The sequence below is a fragment of the Lichenostomus cassidix genome, chromosome 3, assembly GCF_008360975.1.
Source record: "Lichenostomus cassidix isolate B80296 chromosome 3, HeHo_3.0, whole genome shotgun sequence".
Taxonomy (NCBI): domain Eukaryota; kingdom Metazoa; phylum Chordata; class Aves; order Passeriformes; family Meliphagidae; genus Lichenostomus; species Lichenostomus cassidix.
In genome coordinates this window covers 103,440,743-103,460,008 of record NC_139483.1, presented here as the reverse complement: position 1 = coordinate 103,460,008, position 19,266 = coordinate 103,440,743, and the positions used below count along the sequence as shown (strand labels likewise).

The following is a 19,266-nucleotide window of genomic DNA, read 5'->3' as shown; positions in this document are numbered from 1 at the left end:
GTCAAGGTGTGCCTGTTATTGTCAGGGCCTGTTCCTTGGCTTGGAGGGCAGCTCAGCACTCTGGCTGCATCTGTAGGATGACACTTTCTTACCACCTGCAGTGGGCATCAGTACCCAAACTGGCTGCTGAGGGGTCTCTGCACTAGGCCACATCTTGGGCTGAAAAGTTACCTGGGGGAGTGTTAGCTGTCCATGGTGTGGGAACTGTGCCAGAAGTTGTCAGGTTCCAGTAGACATTATAAATGAGGTTTCTAGTAGATACTCTCAGGTTCCAGTGCCTGGGAGTATGCCTGATGCTGTTCAGTTTGCTCATATAGATGCAGTGTAGGGATTCTGCATTAATCTGTAACTTATTTCCCTTCTGTGCTTTTTGTTAAGTTGACTTTCTTTTATCACTGTGTTGGTGGAAGAACTCTGCCTTTCTCCTTTCCAAGGTGTCGTGCTTGAGTCTCTTCATCTTTTATATTCATCTCAGTTTGTGCAATACTGCACGTATTGCAGTGTTAATTAGGATTCATTCCGCTAGAATTCAGCATGTGTTATAGGAGGATAAGAGCTGGACCCTAAAAGATCATCTGTGTTATATGTACCCACTAGCACTATTTTTTGGGTTGTTTTTTTAATCTCTGTATTAATTGAAACACTTTGGTAGATTATGGGTCCATGAAGGGCATTGACAAATATGTTATCTGTATAATACTGCAGAATATGCCAGTCACCCTCGTGGCATCTGTAACATTGCTCAGAGGTAGTGTTTTGTTTGTGTGGGGAATTTTTGTATTGGTTTAAGGTACTGAATTCAATTCTTAATGTGGCATAGAAGCTACACCTTTTCTAACCAACACTCCCATAGCTATTACTTTCCTTGTAATATCTTGAGCCTTATTTCTTCTCAGGCTTCCTGTCTTTGTCCACAGAAGGAATTACTCCCTTCACTGTTGGCATCTCCTCCCTGTATGAGAACCTTTTAGGCCATGGCCAAGTTGTTGATTTTTCTTTTCTCACAGATGAACTGAATAGTCAGGAGTCAGCTAAGGTCTTTGCCCTCAGGTTTTTGTGTTATGTGCTCTGCAGGGCAGCAAACGTGATAGGTTTTAGGCCTAAACAGCCAAAGGGCACTGAAACCACCAGAAGTGAGGAATGGGACAATGATGCAAAGACATAGGCAGCTTTCTCCACCATACATCTACCTGGCAGGACTTTTCCTCCTTCCTGTCTCTCAAGACTGCGCATCACTTTTAGTGGACAAGGATTCCTGCTGCCAGAAAGGTATCTAGAATGGTGACCTTCCCAGTATTTCATTAGCTGATGAGTCAGACAAATGGATTCTGGCAATGAACTTTAATTCCATTAAGCAGTGGATTTTAATAACAGAATTAGAAGACCAGCAACAATGCTTGAGGATTCACTGGGTACATAACGGGCTTTTGCTAGGCTGTATGTAAAGCTCCTTGCTAATAACATGTTTTTCCACTTCAGTTTCCACAGTTAATGTTTCACAGCACTTAAACTGCTGTTTTGTTGCTCCTGTACCCCCTGTAAAGAAATGAACCAGGCAACACGTTTTCATTGCAGGTTTCCAAGAAGTACAGCGAAATCGAAATGCTGTACCAGAAACTGGCAGCACGATATCCACAGGCTTCTCTTCCACTCCTGCCTAGAAAAGTTCTCTTTGTGGGGGAATCTGACATCTCTGAACGAAGAGCTGCTTTCAACGATATCATGAAATTCATCTCCAGAAACAAGGATCTAGCAACGAGCCCTGAGTTACTGGATTTTTTAGGTAACTAAAAGCTGTGAGTGTCCCCTCTCCCATGAATGTCCTTATGGAAGTGCTAAGTTCTTGACTCAGGTAGCCAAAAACTAGAGAATGCCAGAATAAAGGCTGTCACTGAAAATATCCTCATGTGCATTTACAGTGCCGCACAGTCATGTTTGCTAGTGTTTTTTCCTCCTCTCAGTGGACACATGCCTCATTCAGAACTGTTGATAGATATGTTCAAAGCAAGCATTGTGCTATCCTGTCTCTGATTTCCTGCTGTGCTTCACAGACTTGTAAGTTTAGAAGGCTAAATAATCATATGTTGTCAATGGAGAGATGGACCCTAAAGGGACAGTGCAGGGTCTCCTTTAGTGAACAACTCCACCATGTTTTGTCTGTTTTTCCTGCAAATTAGTGACTCTGAGAAAGATTTAAATGAAAGACATTCCTTATTAGTTAAACGCATTCTCTGGCCAGCTTTCTCTTTCTTTTAAATTATTTTTTTCTTAGTGTTCCTTAGCTTTATGTCCAGCTCTTGTTGTCTTTTCTAGTGATTTGTATAGTTTCTTTCTTATGTCCTTTGGGCATAGCAGGGAGTTACTGAGTGAATGGAACATATGAGTTCTCTGCTTTTAATTCAGTTGAGAGCTGCTGAGCAGGGAATACTCCAGCCTGGTGCTGTGCAGGATTCTTAGTGGAGGGTTAGTTTAAAGGAAGTGAAGTTACAAGGTGCTAACAAGTGCGAACAACCCTTTTTGTAAAAGTGTCAAGTGTGGCCAGATTCTGTGAAACTGGCAGCTTCCTAAAGTCAAAGGGGGTAAAGGTGCTTAATGCCTGGCAAGATCCAGGTAGTAAGGTTTTCAAGTGGTTTTTGTTTGGTTTTTGGTTTGGTTTTTTGGGTTTGTTGGTTTGGTTTTTTTTTTGTTTGTTTGTTTTGTTTTCCTCTGGCATTGTTCTCTTGAAAGCAAACCCTTGCACAGAGGATTCAGAGTTCATGTTGATTGATCTTTGCATGCTGGTTAACCTAACCATGGTGCACATGATGCAGCTAAACTAGGCTGGACTGCATTCTTTGGGCAGACTGGGTGCAAGTAATGTGACCTGTTCATCAAAATTTGCCTTAAAATAGTCAGTCTCACCCTGATTTGGCAGATGTAGGCATGAAGAACTGGGTGAGATGAGTCACCCATGCCATCTTACTTCAATAGTCAAAATGGTGTGACCATTAATTTTATCCATCACAGTTTTCAGTAGCCTTTTTCTAGTTAGTCTCATTATTTTAAATTGCTTCCTTGGACATCCAGAAATTTGACAGCAAGGAGCAGTTTTCTCCTCATTCTCCTGGCCCTTACATGTAACAAGTATGGTGAGAAGACTTAGTTTCATGTTTGTTGGCTGAATTTGCTGAGTTGGATGCATCTTGCGTACTGAAGGGTGTTAGAATTTCATGCTTCGTTTTTCAGTGTAAACTGAAGAGCTGTTGTAGAAACATGCTGTCCAGTGCTCTAATTTTAGCTCAAATTAATTAAATAGTATCAAAAAATGGATTTTATCTCAACTAGCTATGTGAAAGTTAGCTACCTACATCTAAGCAGGATATTTACAATCCCTCTGTAGCCAGTGAAGAGAAACAGGTACTTCAGAGAGAAACTTGTCACACGACTTTATTTGGATGGGATGAATCACCACGTGGAAATTCTATTGTTTCTGCTGACTGTAGAAGGAACATAAATAACAGATTTGACATGCGCTGCTGTGTCTCAGATAAAGTTCATTTCCTCTGTCTTTCTCTACTTAACTACTTTAAATCAGTAAACAGATCAGACACATAATGACACATAGGGAATAAAGGGAGCAGTGGGAGTGTTTTGAAAGTTTCACAAAAGCTTATCATGTCCTTCATTCCTCAAACAAAAATTGTCAGGAACAGGTGCAAGGTATAAAAAACCCTGTAGTTGTTATGCCGTGTACTCAGATCTGCATCCATTACTGTGTTTTGCAGGAACAAAATCTTCCAGTGTCATTGACATCAAGGGTAAAAATACGCCTGATGACAAAGAGAAAGAAGATGAAGAAAATGAGGCATTGGATTTTTTCAAAGAGGAAAAGACACCTGACTTAATCTCACAGCTTTTATCAGTAGAAAATGTCAAAAAAGGGGAGAAAAAAGAAGAGGAAGATGAGGAAGAAGAGGAAATTTTAGACCCTCTTGGTATAATGAGGTACGGCTAAAATCCTATAGGTTAGGTATTTAGATTGTAGCCTCTCTGAATAAGGCTGTTGTATGTCACTGTACCCTCATCCCAGCATTTTATTACATCGATCACTTTCAGCTGAATTTCACAGAGGAGAATAGCCCTCTGCAGTTCATGAATGAGATGCCATGGTAGAGGGAAGAGACTTTGTGGTGCCTCTTCGGTTCATGCCAGGACATCCAAGTGACAGGGACATTGTAAATGCCCGGATAACAGTCCCAGCTACAGAAGATACTTTGCTGGCACTGCAGGGTTCTACCCAAAGCATCAACCCCCCAGCATCTACTGGATGTGCCATTCTGGAGTACACTGGGCACTCCATTTACAGTGCCTGGAACTGCTTTGGTGCTCACTTGTGGCTTTTCTTTCCTTTTTCCTTTGTCTAAAGGTGTCACATGCTAAATGCTACTAAGGCATAAGCAATAACAGCTTGAGAAACAGTAATTGAATCAAAGCTTCCTGATATTAGTATCTGGGTTTGTTCACCTGTCCAGTAATTTTTAGACAGTTGTTTTCTTCATTTGAAGATGAAATTTCTCACTGAATTTCAAGCCCATTTCTAACTACTGAAGTCGGGAAGCAAATTTAGTTTTTCGGTGACTGGGATCATGAGTATCAACTACTTTTTAGGGCATCTCAGGCTTTAGTTGTCCAAGTAGAGAAGGTTTAGCTATTCTTGATCTTCAGTAAGCACTGACTGACCCAACTGGACGGTTTTAGCCACCCAGAGTCACCAGCCACTACTGAATGTTCTCTGTCTTGGATCTAGACTGTGCTGTCAGAATACTTCTTCATAGCAATAGGCTGTGACTTACAGTAAAAAGCCAGACCCCTCTCTTGGTGTTTCCCACTGACATTAAATCATTTCCAGGGGATCATTCACTCTAGGCTCTAAGCGGGAGTCTCCTACACTAAGGTTGGTCAAATAAGATGACTAGTACTGGAACCACTATTTGGAGTTTGCTCCTGCTATTATAATCATATTTAATTATAGATGTCCAGATGTTGTCCCTTTTAAATGTGCTGAATTACTCAGCATCAAAATTACTGTTTTGTTGCAGAAGAGTTTAAAAATTTATGTAACTATTTACAATGAAAAGTTAGATAAAGCATTACTTCCCACCAAATGGTCCTTAGTTTGTATGTTTATAAAAGCAGCTGTCCTTTTTTGGATAGGAAAATGATCTATTGGGTTAGCAAATGCAATGCTGTATTTTCCAACTTATAACAAGCAGAAGCTCTAAAGAGCTTGCTATGCCAAAACAAGCAAGAAGTTTGCTTTTCTGCTCTGAACAGTTTGACATTTGAAAATCTTGATTATTTTGGTCTTTTAATGCATTGAAAGATGACAAGATCTGGTATTTAATCCTCATTTACTTTATTGCTTCCATTCCTTCCGAGAACAGAATTCTTACTGAATCAAAATAACATCATTTGTATAAGAAGTATGGTCTTCACTGGGACAGAGCTGCAGCCTGACATGCTATGCAGCCAGATCTTTTTCACTCTAAAGCAGTGGTTGGCTACTTATAAAAGAAATCTCCACATGTATTTATTGTTACTTTTGTGACTCTCACATGTACACAAACACATGTAAACACTCTCACAGTGTTGGGACAGAAATGGGAAAGTGGAAATGAGAATCTTGAGTTGCATTTTACATTGTCTGTGTTCTCCTGTAACTCATCCTGCTGCCATGGAAGTTACTGTCAGCTCACATCAATGGAGATCAGAATGAACATCAACACTGTATCCCAGTTCTGTGCCATCTAGTAAGAGGTGTCTAGGTGAGAGCTCATCAGGAGCTTGATGAGCAGTTCTTGAAGGGACTATTTTAGGGTGGCTTCTATGCCTATTAAAATGTTTGGTGCTTACATCATGCTTTGAAGAGGGAGCTGCAGCCCTCACAGTTTTAATGCTTCAGATGTGCTTGAAGTTACTTTGGGATGGGAATGAAAAATGGGAGGTGATCCAGATAGATTAATGTGTTTAGTAGTAAACTGTCCCCTAGTGCCTAGTAAATTTAGGTTAAAAAGGAAGAAGAAAATCCATGCTCCTTTCCTCTCTGAGAAATGTTTGAAGAGATGTAGAGTCAGCAATGAAACAAGCCAGTCCATTTCGTACAGTAGTGGTGGCCAGAGTGCTTTGAGCAGCAGAGCTCCGACCTAAATTGAATCATGTGTTTGGCATAATCTTACAGGTTTTTTGCTTTCTGGATGAGGATGAAACTGCTCCAGTAGCACAGGCCTCCATATGCTGTCAGCACGCTTCATTTGGTAACAACTTCTCCTCCTGGGCCAGAAGGCTGTGAGTTGGATTTGGCCCAGCACTGCTGCTGTGCTGCTGAACCACCCAATATCCACTTAAATATCCTGGCCTTAGGGGCAAAATGCTAAACTAGGGCCTTTCTTGTCTGCTTTTGTATTGCTGGTGATCATCCAGGTGGAAGTTCATAATGGCCTGGTTCCTTTTGCCTGGGAGAGACATCCTGGTGGTGCTGATTCTCTTCCTAGCGTTCAAGGCTGTGTCTGAGTTGCTCTTTGATGTCACGTGGGCAAACTCATTTGCCAGTTCAGCTCTTAATCTTTTGTGAGTATTAATGATGATCCACAAACGTAGTGTTTCTCTGTTGTATGGTTCTTACACCTCAAAGCTTTCTCTCTGTGTTAGCAGGGTGATTCTAGGATTCCTAACAACAGAAAGACTAGTGTTTTTGCTGTCCAAATGAGGAATATGTCAAAACCAATACCTATTTCTGATTAAGTTTTCATCTTTTAACACCTCTCCTCCTTTGTATTTTTTACCCCAGAGGCCTGTTTCTTCCTAAATAAAAGGTACTCAAAATTAAGTTACATTTGTGGGATGCAGTGTTGAAATTCATTGAAATATGTTTTCTTCTCTTCACCCTCTGCCTTCCTTGATAGTTTGGAGTATTGTTATTCCAGTGTATTGTCACCAATTACTCTGTGAGTTTTCCTTTACGTTTGTAGAAATATTTTCAGCTTTGGACAGAATGTAGAGGTCCTGTAAGAACAAACACACCTAATACAGAGAGAGGCCATCCTTTTATATCAGTTCTGCATAAGGGAGTGAATTACAGTATACTCACTTTCATAACAGGGGTATGCTTTTAGCTCTCTTTCACTTTTCTTAGCACTTGTAAGTTACTGTAAGGCTCTCATAACATTTTTATTTAAGTTAGCATCTCTTTTTCTTTTTTTTTCTCTTAAGCCATCATTATAATATTCCTTTGTTAAAATATTTTAATTCCCTTATAAGTAGGATACATACATACATATTTAACTCCCCATTGTAGGGACAATATTAGGTATATTGACTTATCTTTGTCACTTCTCTTTATCACTCTTCTGTAAATCCATATAGCTCAACATTTACAGATGCATATTTTTAAATCCTTAGTAGGGTACCATGGTGCTTTTGTATCTGTTTTTTTAGAGGTACGGTATCTTTTAACAATGTTATGTTTTAAAGGATTTTCCTCATAAATTGCAAAATAGTACTGTGTGGCTAGACTCATTTGCAGGGGGTTCTCCAACTGGAATGCTTTTAGGAATGAAAGAAACAAGAGCAATGGATCTGAAAGAGGCTAATCCTCTGAAGGGCAAGGCATGGAAGAGAGACACAAGGTGGATGAGCTGTTCACCTGAGCTAGGGTGGTCATGATGGTACTGCAATGGAAAAAGGTGTGATTTGCCACTGGTTTTGAGGGGAGGTTGGTGTGGAGTGAGGGGAGCTGTGGGAAGCAGAGATCTGGAGCTGCAGCAGTGCTCAGCCACCTCAGCCATGCCAGAGCGCCTTGGGCAGGGCTGACTGAGCAGTGTCTGGCCGTGGCTATCCATGACATTCTCCTGTCCTCTCAGTGAGGTTGGCTGTGTCCAGAATGCCCACTGGAAGTGGGCCTGGGCTGTTCCTGAGCTGTCATTGGGATGGTTTGGGAGAAGGCAGGTTGTCCCATGCCAAGGGGGTACCAGGGACTGTTCTAACAGCTTGAATTGTTGAACAGAGTTCCTGTGCTCAGGCCCAGGCTGTGAAGGAATTATTCAAAAAAACCAGTATGGCCCTATGTTGCTCTACCCACAGAGCTTTCTGCCTGCTGCCATCTTTGCTCCACTCTGCCCTCAGGGTTCCTTAGGGCTTAGCTTTCTGTAGGGAATTCAGGCATCCAGTTGTGGATTTTTTTTACTTAATCCAAGCAAGATCAAGTTCACATTTCTAGGTCTTAATCGTAAAGCAAGTTAAACACATCACAGTAACTCAGCTGGGGTTTGTTCCTTCTTCCTCTGTGGATGAAATACAGTTTTACTGCTTACATGTTGAAGCCAAGAGCTTTAGCATCTCTCTCCTCCCACTTTGTATTTAAAACAACTGAATTTAGTACTTGTATTCAGTTCATTCCAAAAAACCTCAGACAGCATCTGATTAAAATTACTGCAAATTAGCTCCTCTGAACAAAGCAGCAACAATTCTGCAAAAGGAGTGTGGCTGCCTCATGGGTTAGAATATGCAGCAGCGCTTTCAGTGCCTGCATTTCTTCAGCTGCAGTTAACTTCTGAGGTAATATTTGTTCACCAGTTTGGGAGAACCCCTTTCCCTGTGCTTTCTTTTCCTGTCTTCATCAGCTGTCAGCTGCCCTCGCAGTATCCTCTCCTCCACACACAGTTCCTCCCTTCCATCCTTTTTCCTTTGGCTCCCTAAATCTTTCAGTGACAGCGTATATTTCCTCAGGCATAAGTTTTTCCTGGCAAACTGCACAAAGGTGAGTATTCCCTAGGCAAGAGTTCTTCTATCTCCTCGTGGATCCTGGAGAGTTTCTGTCTTGACTCTGTGCCTTTACTATTGTTTCAGAGGATTTTCCCTCGTGGCTTCTCCTCATCCAATTGTGTGCCTTTCCTGAGGAATACAGACGTGTGGGTAGGTGGAAGCTTTGCATCTCTTGTGTTTAAACACAGATATAGCTAAGTCTTGACCATAGTTAGGAAGGGATGGGGCTGGTGAGGACTGACCTTTTGGGTGCAATCTACCAGAGGCTTTTAAAATCCTTGTAGTTGGTTGCTGCTGTGGTCAAGCTCAAGCACCTCCAGTGCTAGAGGTCTGCTGTTGCTGGGTTTAGTTGGTAAGGAGATTATTAAAGCACTCGATGCTTTTCCTGGCTGCAGATAAAATGGGTGATGGCTTGGAGCAGCAGATTGGCAGGGAATGAGCAGTCAGGAGCCAGCCCTGGCCTTGCCAGAGCCTGCAGAGCCAGGCAGGCTGCAGGAGGAGGTAGGCTGGCACACAAGCCAGGAGTTGTTTCTGGGTTACATACTACACCTTCGTGTCTCCCAGCCCCTTAATGGAGCCAGGCTAGAGTTTGACTCCTAAGTTGTTGATCCCAGTGCTCTCTTTCCTCTTCCCTGTTGTGGCAGAAGAGCCTAAAATGGCCTCAGCCTTTTGTCTTTGGGGAAGAAATGAGTGGCAACATTTGATCTTGCTTCCTCTGCCAGGAACCTTGAGCTGAGAGTAGCTGATGAAAAGGCAGAAATCGGCTTAAGGGGAATCCTGCATTTAGCATCTTTCCAAGTGGTTTTATTGATGGAGTGCCCAGAGCTCTAATAGGTGAGGGCAGTGTACTTGCTCATGGATTTTCCCCTCCAAGGAAGAAAATTTCTACAGGCTGGAGTGGTGTCATAGCACAGCTGCTGTCTGCTGGACAGATGGTCTGGAGAAACCTGTCAAAATGTGTGTTCAGCTGCTGTGCCTTCTGGTTCTTGGCTGGCAGGGTTGTATTCCTGCCACTCCTCAGGCATCCTGCTCCTCAGCCACTCACAAATTCACAGCTGCCTTTTGATCCAGCCAGGTACGTGTTTGCCTTCCCCTCTGAATCCAGCAGGATTTATACACAGCATAAAAACAACTTGTCTGTTTGTCCCAATCAGCTAAGAGAGAGGGAAGGTGTCAAAACACCAAAAAACAGCAAAGATACAGGTTACTTTTTCTTTCATAAAATCCTGATAGTCAAAACAATGAACGAGAAAATAGGGCTTTGTTTTCCAAGCAGTGTGTGTATCCGTGCTCACAGCTGTGAAGCCTTCAGAGATTTAAACAGGCAAATCTTTCTTTTCTGTCAGTTGTTGAGTCACAAGCTTAGATTGCAAGGCATGTTTGACCATCACTTTGCCAAGTGACACAAGTATTTGTCGCAATTCCAATCCAGCTGCTGTCAGATTGGCAACTCGCAACATCCCAGTAAACAACCCTGTTGGTCTTCTACTGACAGGTGAAATTTTTTTGAAAACCAAGGATATAGTCTGGTATAGTGTTCTTCTTTATCAGAGAGGAGAAAGAAAGAGAGGGAGCAAAAATTCTGTATTACCTATCCAGTTAATGGATAAGCCTCACTCACTTTTCATAAATTGTCTGGTCTCAACCTTTTTTAGGGGCAGCCTTGTAGCCTCTGCTTGGGATAGTTTTAGCTTCGAGGCTAGAGAGTAAAGCAGGTTGGCAGGGATGCTCTCCTTGCAGGAACTCAGTCACTCCAGTGTGTCTCTCCTGAACTTTTTTGTTTATATAGGTGCTTTGTGAGTAGTGTTTCCCATGCAGTGGGCTTTCCTTTCTCTTCTGCTGCCATTCCCTTCTCCTGAGAACAGCTTCCAATGTGTTTCCTTGCTGCAAATCTTGCTGTGCTCCCACAAATGGAAGGTAGAGGGTGATTGAAAGAAAACAATGGAAAATGAAACCATGTTTAGCTGCAGGATCTCACAGAATCATCCATATTTCTTCTGTGTTATGTCTTCTGAGTGGAAGAAGTTCTCCTGGGATAACTCTATCAAGGTTTGTGTGGCTCCAGGTGATGGAACTCAGACCCTTTCCTAGATGTACTTTCCAGCCGGTGAAATTGAGTTGGATGTGTGAAGGACTTGGCCCTCTTCTCTCATGGCTTTTTTTGGGGGGGCAGACTGAATGGAATTATGCTTAGGAAAATTGAGATTTTGCGGCTTTCCTGGACTTGTAGTTGACATACGTCCTATCCATAAAACCCTCTCTCAGGAGAGCATATTGCACAGGTGACTGCTGCTATGTCTGCTTCTGGCAGTCAGAAAGATCTGTACCTTGGGATCAGAGCTAGAGAACTCACACTGTCAGAGGGGTTTGGAGTGAGTACATAACTCACAGCTCTAAAGTTGGCTGCTCTGTGTTTTCTTTTATTTTGGAAATAGTTATTTCTCTGACCTAAGAAAAACTTATGAGAGTCCTCCCTGTGCCAGCATTGTCCTTATCTGCATTCATATTTCCCTGTCTAGTGTTGGATTTTTGGTCCCATGAGATTATGCAGTCATTATTTCCCCAGGTTATTAAGCAATTGCCTGGCTTAAAGTTCAGTGGTGAGTTTCTGACATGAGTGGCTTGAGTGATTCCAGTACGTACACAGCTGGAACATGAGGATCCTTTGGGAAAGAGTTTAAGTAATTATTTTAATGTGCTTCATTTTCTTTCTGATTAGAACACTGAATATACTTTAATGGGTTTTATAAATAGTTAATTCGTGTTTATGCCATCATCTGAAGCCCAAAGGGCTGAAAATAGCTCTCTAGTCTGTGTAGTGTTACAGCTGTGTGTACCATCCGGTGGTGTTTTCAAGCAGAACACAAATGTAACTACACCTGGGGTAAAATGCAGCAAGGACTTAATTGCTTCATGCAACACTTCATTGCAGCATCTGACCGTTAATTCAACTGGAAATGCAGAGGGAATTGCACTGATGTCAGTGCAAATACCCAGCCTGGAATTTGACCAGATTGCTGAAGTAGGTGATCTGCTGTTAAGGAAGATTTCACAGGATTTTTAACAGACCTCGTTCATTGTTTACAATGTACTAAAGGAATAAAACCTGCCATGCACTTTTCTGCATACAGAACTGTAGAGCCAAGTAATATCAGGGAACTGGAATGAAATGCCATTGCCACTAGCTGGCACCAGCTTTCAAATAATTCCCATAGCCCTCTGAGCGAACTCTTGGCTTTTGGTTTCCCCCTCCTGTTTGGCAGTGACGTGCAGACATTTGTAGCAGAGCTAGCCAGCACTGAAGGTGTACAGGAGCTGCTGTGAGCTGCTCTGCAGGCACATCCAGCAAGTCCTTACTTAACTGAGACAGGAGGAGTAGGAGGCAGGAGATCCTTTAGGGAGGCTACAGGATAAATTTATGACTACACAGAATCAAAAGGGTCTATTTTCCACTTCTGCTTTGGAAGAGGATTGAACATGATGTAATTGGGCAGATTTAAACATGTTTTGTTTCATGGACTCTACAATAATGGGATGACTCAAGTCCTTGATTAGAATAAAAAAGCATTACCTCATCGATTAGCCTGCTCCTTTCACCAAGGCAGGGGAAATCTTTAATTGACAGATGCAGGGAACTGCTCATAGATGAGACAGACTGCTAATGAGGGATGGATTCAGAGCTGCCCTATTGCTTTGCTATTCACTGAGTAAAACAGAATTGTTGGCTGTAGAAGATGCTGTGTGTGGGGTGAATGTGTGCTCAGTTTGAGATGGGAGAGTTGCTTTTCCTTTCATCTGATGCTGTCAGGTTCCTTATTCGGCAGACTTAATGAAACCATTGTTCCCTTTTCCCCATGGATCTGCTGCAGACATTTCTGTCTTCATTTCAAAGGATCAAAGAATCAGCTTTTGGAAAATCATTTTTGAAAGCAGTCTGGAAAACTTCTCCAAAATGCATGATTTAGCAATATAACTGTAGACTGGTACTAATTAACACACCTGGGGATCACATCTCTTACTACTGCCCCTTGCAGCATTTGGCCAGGTCTGGAATCATCTGAAGTGTCAATTAAAAAGGAATAGCCCTAAGGACAGACACATCTGGGACTCAGCAGCTCGTCATTCTGCACTTGAATTTCTTGGGTCATATCACAATACTTAAAAGTTAGATTTCTCCATTATCCTTTTATTAGAAGAAATAAAACTGATTTTATAGAGCTGCCTGGGGAAAAGTTTCCCTTTGCACAAAAATGTGGCATTCAGATAGTTGTTAATGACCATTGTCATTGAAGCAAAAGAAATACTTTCCTTCTATACATTTTGGATAAGACTCAAACTGTTTCTTTCCATATTGCTTGAGATGCCCAGTCATGTCCAGATCATAGGCAGAGTAAGATTTATGATGACAGTGAAATACACAGCTGTGGTAGGTAGTTTGACTAAACTAGTAAATAAAAGCTGTAGTAAATAAAAGGAACTGTAGTGTTGCTTTTGCCAACTGGAATAAAGTAGCTTCTGTCCAACAGCTAAATCCTTCCACTCCCCAGAGCAAGCTGACCCTGTCCAAAACAGGAAAGGCCCTAAGCTTTTACTGATCCCTAAACTTTGTCCAGGCATCATTTGGGAGAGCAATAATTAGTTTGGGCCAAATTCATGCTGGAGAGCATGCTGAAAACTCACAAGGCAGTTACTGTGCACTATTATCCCAGCCCAAGCACTCACCACATTTATTTGCTGTTGTTGGCTTTTTGTTGCCCTCAAGGCAGCCTGAAGAAGGTGCATTTTTAGGAGTCACGATTGGACCTGTTGGGGCCCTGTAATGAGGTGCAGGCAATGCTGAGTCTATGCCTGGTGCCTGAGGATGCTCTGTGGGCATAAACCCCCAGGGGCACAGCTCAGGAGCTAGCCCTGGACTGGATGGGTGCAGCCTGCCTCTTTTGGGCTGTAACAAAGTTCAGCCCTGTGTATGTGAGCTGTGGTGTATCAGGTGGCTTGGAAAAGGTCTTGACTTTGATTTTCACTAGTATAGGTTATTTTCTGAGGTCTGCTCTCTGAACCATGATTTGCTGTAATAACTACTTCTTATTTGTCACAATACACAAACTGATTGGAGCAGCTTGGATGAAAGACTTCCAAGCTTCTCTCTTCCTTGCTTTATTGCTTTTTGTCTGTAATAGCATCTGAGGCATACTTGACAGCATCATTAAACACAAAACATGGTGTCATGCCCTCAAAACCATCTTACAACATTATCTAGACCAATTTGCAACAGACATCTCATTTTTCTTCTGTGTGATGGGTTATCTGCCACCATAGGCTGTCTTTGTGTTTAACAGTCCTGTCCTGGAATCTTGTTCCTGAATCATCCATCTTTTTTCTCTTGGCTATGAGTGACAGAGCCATGGTCCCAACTGTTCCTGTAATGTGAAAAAAAGCAAATGTGTTCTCAAGAGGCTCCTGAGGGTAACCCTCACTTCCTCCCTTAGGAGCTGTTATACCAAACCCTGACCTCACTGGAGTTGTTTTTATTTGTTCAGTGGTGCTGCCAAGAGACAAGGGCAGTGCCACACAAGGCAGGATGCTGAAACAGGAAGGAGAAGCACATGGTCCAGAACTGTGGGCCACGGTCTCAGGAGAATTAATTTCAATTCTTCATTTCAAAGACATCCTGTTTCGGCTGCAGATAGTTCAGTCCTGGTTTTCAGGACCACATTTTATTTATGAGCTGTAAAGGAACAGTGCTGGCATGCCCTGTCGTGCAGAGGTACTGAGAGTGAATTCTGAAAGGTTGTGAGGTGTTTGGGGGCTATCCAAACATTGTGGTTTGTTGGCAGTAAGCATTGGTTTAGTTACCCTTGGGAGATGGTGCTGGAGATGTTACCTAGCCTGTTGTATCCCAGCCTGTTTGCTCTCGTGGAGGAACTTCCTTGGTCTGCCAGTCCTTTTCCAGCTGTTGGCAGCACAGCACCATTAGCTCACAGGAGGGATGATGCTGTCATGGTGCCATTGTGTGCTGCGGCTGGATATTAGGAAAGATGCCAAGGTGTCTTCAAACCCTGCAGCCAAATGGACAGCATGGCAAAGGACAGCAGCCTCCTTTCTGCTCTCTGCTTATCACTGCTTCCTGGAAGGGGCTGGTACCCAGAACCCCTCCCAGGGACAACTTCTAGGAGGTGACATGGACATCGAGCTTGCCTCCATATACATTCCTCTGGCAGTATCTCACCAGCCTTTGCACCTTCAAACATCCCCACATGTCTTTGTTCTGTGCCCAAAGCATGTCATTAGCACCAGTTCAGGCTATGACTTTGCAGACCTGTAGCACAACCCTCATGTAATTTCAAGGACTGTGAACTTAAAACCAGATGCAGAATAAACATTCATTCCAGAATGCCACACAGAACAAGTGAAGACCAAGTCCAAGTGTTTTAAAGCATGAATACAGGCCTGAGCCAGCCCTCTGGTTCAGCAGGATAGGTGTATGTGCTGCCTCCTGGACTCACGGCACCTCTGCTGTGGAATTCACTGTCAAAATCTTTCCCTTCCTCAGAGAGACCACCAGTGGCCCACCAAAGCCACTCTGTCACTGCCTTCCTCAGCTAGGCAAGGGAGAGAAATTATAATGACAGACTTGTGGGTTGAGATAAGGACAGGGGGAGATCATCCACCAGTGACCGTCACGGGCAAAACAGGCTCCACTTGGGGAAATGAACTGAATTTATTACCACTCGAATCACAGTAGGATAATGAGAAATAAAATTGAATTACAACACCCCTCCCTTCTTCCCATACTCATCTTCTCTCCTGATTTTCTCTACGTTCTTCCCTGCCAGCAGTGCAGAGGGATGGGGAATGGGGGCTGGGGTCTCTTCACATGTCGTCTCTGCTCCTTCTTCTCAGGGGAGGACTCCTCACACCCTTACCCCGTGGGGTCACAAGTCCTGCCAGCAAACCTGCTCCCATGTGGAATCTCCACAGGGTCACAGCCTCCTTCAGGCATCCACCTGCTCCAGGCTGGGATCCTCCAGAGGCTGCCGGTGGATCTCTGCTCCCCTGTGAGCCTCCATGGGCTGCTGGGACACAGCTGCCTCACCATGGGCTGCCCCAGGGGCTGCAGGGAAATCTCTGCTCTAGTACCTGGAGCATCTTCTCTGCCCTCTTTACTGCTCTGGGCTTCTGCAGGACTGTTTCTCTCACATTCTTATTCCTTTCTCTGCTGGCTGCAGTTGCAGAGTAGTTTTTCCCCCTTATCTATGCTATCACAGAAGCACTACCACCGTGGCTGGTGGGCTCAGCCTTAGCCAGTGAGGAATCCCTCTTGGAGCTGCCTGGTACTGGCTCTGTCAGTCATGGGGAAGTTTTCAGCAGTTTCTCAGAGAAGCCACCCCTGTATCTCCTGCCCTCTACCAAAACCTTGCCATGAAAACCCAGTACAGCAGGTACCAGTGTCCTCTCTTGGAAGAGCAAAGGAGGGTGAAGAGATGCAGGAGTGAGTCCAGGAGCTGGATGGGCAGCATGGAGGGACCTCAGCTACAGGAACAAGTCAGCCCTGTGAGTCAGCATTTTCGCCATGTTTGATGTGCTGTATGTTTACAGCCACACTGACCCTGTGGTGTTTGTTCTCTGTCCTGGCCATGTGGCATGTGAAAGGTCTGCTGTACCATTTCTGCTTATGGATCCAAATCCTGAAATGCCCTGGGTTTGTGTTTTCTGTCTGAAATCATCATTCTTCCTCCAACATTGCCATAGCCACTGTAACACCAAGGAGTAAAAGTTTAAAACATTGTACAGTTATTTGTAATTGTTACTCCCTTGCTCTCATAAGCACCATTTCAGCACTTTTCCACTAGTCCCTCTTACTGATGTGAATCAGTGTTACAATTTCTGCTCCCCCATATATTCAACCAAAGATTTTTTTACCAAACTTCAGGTAATTTCTCACATCTCCAGCTTATTAGTTGGAACAAGTTTCTTCACAGTGTAGAGTTTTAATGTTCTTTGAATGCATTTAGGATTGGTGAGTCAGCAAACTGATCCAAAGGATCAAGTTAGCAGTCCAGTCTCACATTGTGAGTGACCAGTAGCTAAGCCTGGAAAGAGCTTTCCTTGGCTGATGGAGCTCTACATTTGTTGCTTTTTGTCCCTACACAAGCCTGAGGTCTCACATTGTCTGGGGTATGAGAGTCTGTTTACCAGCATTTCTACCCACAGTCTGTGTTCCCTGATCCATTTTCCCTGCAGCACTCCTTCCAGCACAGGAATCATCAGTGTTTCTAATGCAACCAGCCCCAAGGAGCCAGTGGGCAGGAGCAGATCATCAGGTGGCAGAGCAGGAACAAACCGTGGGGTCTGCAGGGAATCAGTTGTGGGGATCTACAGTCTCATGTTCCTTGTGTCAAGTCATAATCATCTGGGGATGTGAGATGCTAGTTGGAGGCCTGAGATCATCTATCTGCCAGCTCTGAAGAGTGCTGTGGGAATAGCAAGTGCTGCTCTGGCTGGGCTGAGCTCAGAGATTCTTTGCCAGTAGGAGGGGAGTGAATTTTGTTACGATTTTGGGATATTATCATGGCTGCCAAATAACGCCAGCACTGAGTTGGATCATACGCATAAGCCAGAACACTTCTGAAGACTACTCATGTCTTCTTTCAGTCACGTGTTGTGGCCTGCTGGCACTTTGCAGGTTCCAGTGATTCAGTGCCTGGCCCTGCTGTGCTCCCCAAGGGGCTCATGGTGCTTCCCTTCCAGACTGACAGTGAGCTGTTGGCACTCTGAGCTCAGCGCCCAGCCTCTGGAATTACTGACCTTGCAAAAGCTTCTCTGCTGAGAAATCAGGCTAGTTAGCAATAAAATCATAAATAGGAATCCAATTTTAAAAATGCAGAATTATGTCAGCTGCTTTTCTGCTTACAGCAAAAATCGGTCCCTAGGCAGCTGCCACTGCAGAGCCTCAGTGTCCTGCTTAGGAGGGAGAGTTTGTGTCTGGGGTGCTCCCTGGTGTGGCTGTTCCAGCAGGGTCTGCAACATCACAAGTGGAATTTCCTCATGCAATAGGTATATCCATGGCCTAGGGAATATTTCACCCAGAGCAATTTTATCTTCACCTCTGTAAAAAAAAAAATTATCACAAGAAACCTGTAGGCAGGAAAGTTGTGTTCTCTTTTTATGGAAGATGTGTTGATCTCACAATTGGCAGGAGAGGCAGCAGCCAAAGCATGGCGCCGTGTCTGCAACAGCGATGTCATTTAGCTCTGACAATGTCTCACTGTGTCCTTCTCTCTTGTAGTTCCTGTGGAGCCATCTCTGAGTTGTGGTGAGAGGTTTGTTTTAGCCATGGTACAGCCAAGAGGAAATAGTGACCTCTGTGAACAACAAGATGGGGGGAGGGAAGGCAGTGGGGAACAGGCTCAGCCCCATCATCCCTTCTTGAGTCAGTGCAAATCCTGCTTGGCTACTGTTGGAATCTGCTCACTGCCTTGGTAACTGGCCCTTCTCAAGCTTTTCATAAGCCCTTTAGATGTGGTGTGACAGGTATGTCAGACAGAATTTTAAATTGGAACATCATGTGCAGGTTGCTAGAGGTTTTCTGTAGGCTGGGGGTTGGTCTCTGCAGGTACCAGGCAAAGAAAAGGAAAGGTACCCTTCAGATTGATTTTTATGCGGAGCGTCAGGAATTAGAAAGGCCAGACATTTTTTATGCAAACATCCTCTAACCTATTTGAATATTTTCTGTTCACAGACAGAGAAGAATTAGAGTTGTGTCTGCAGTCTGGGCTCTCATGCCCATTCTGTGTTAGGATGTGGTGAAGGAATTCAGGTGAGGCAGCAGCAAAGTGGAAATGGTCTCCTCCTGAGGAGCACGGTGTGTGGCCAGGGGGCTGGACAGCATTCTGTTGTGAGGAGGTAAAGATTGAATAACCTGAAATTCTAAGAGCTCTAAGATGTGTTAAGTAGTTACATCCAGGGTGCAGAAAATACCTGGCCGATTTTTTCCAGAACGCCTTAGTGCCTGTTACCTGGAATAGCATATCTGAAAATGTTCATCATTAACATGAGTATTAGGATAAGAAAAATTTCAGTGTTGCCAGAAACCCTGAAAATACCATTCTACTGCTTTGCAGACAAAATCCAAAATACTAGCGAGTATTTTTGGCATTTTCTCATCATTATTGGCAACTTTATTTTGCCTCTCTTGTTCTGGACCGCTGCAGTTTAATTTCATCATGATTATGTTTTTAAACTTGTCTTTTGTTGTCCTTAACTTGTTACAGCAAGTCTTACGCTCTGGTTTAGTCTAGAAAAATCAGAGGAAAATTACAAAGAAATGTCCTTCATGTAATTTTCTTTCTTTGCAATCTATTCTGTAACCCTAGTTCCCTTGCCAAGTTTATGAGTTGCCTGAGTGCTTTATTAGTTATTTAGTTGAAAACATTTTAGGAAATGATTCTGTATTATGATTATTGCTAA

General features: G+C 43.4%; 1 protein-coding gene across 5 annotated transcripts in view; it reads left to right on the top strand.

Annotated features, from left to right (window-relative positions):
* HS1BP3 (HCLS1 binding protein 3) overlaps positions 1-19,266 on the top strand; it is a 49,405-nt gene that overhangs the window by 13,855 nt on the left and 16,284 nt on the right. For all 5 annotated transcript variants that reach the window (XR_014851122.1, XM_085056961.1, XM_085056959.1 and 2 more), the window contains exons 3-4: positions 1,576-1,783; positions 3,765-3,984. Coding sequence is in view for 4 of the 5 variants with exons in the window: in XM_085056961.1 (XP_084913087.1) it covers positions 1,576-1,783; positions 3,765-3,984 (428 nt within the window). In the remaining variant the exon portion in view is untranslated. The remainder of the gene's footprint in view (positions 1-1,575; positions 1,784-3,764; positions 3,985-19,266) is intronic.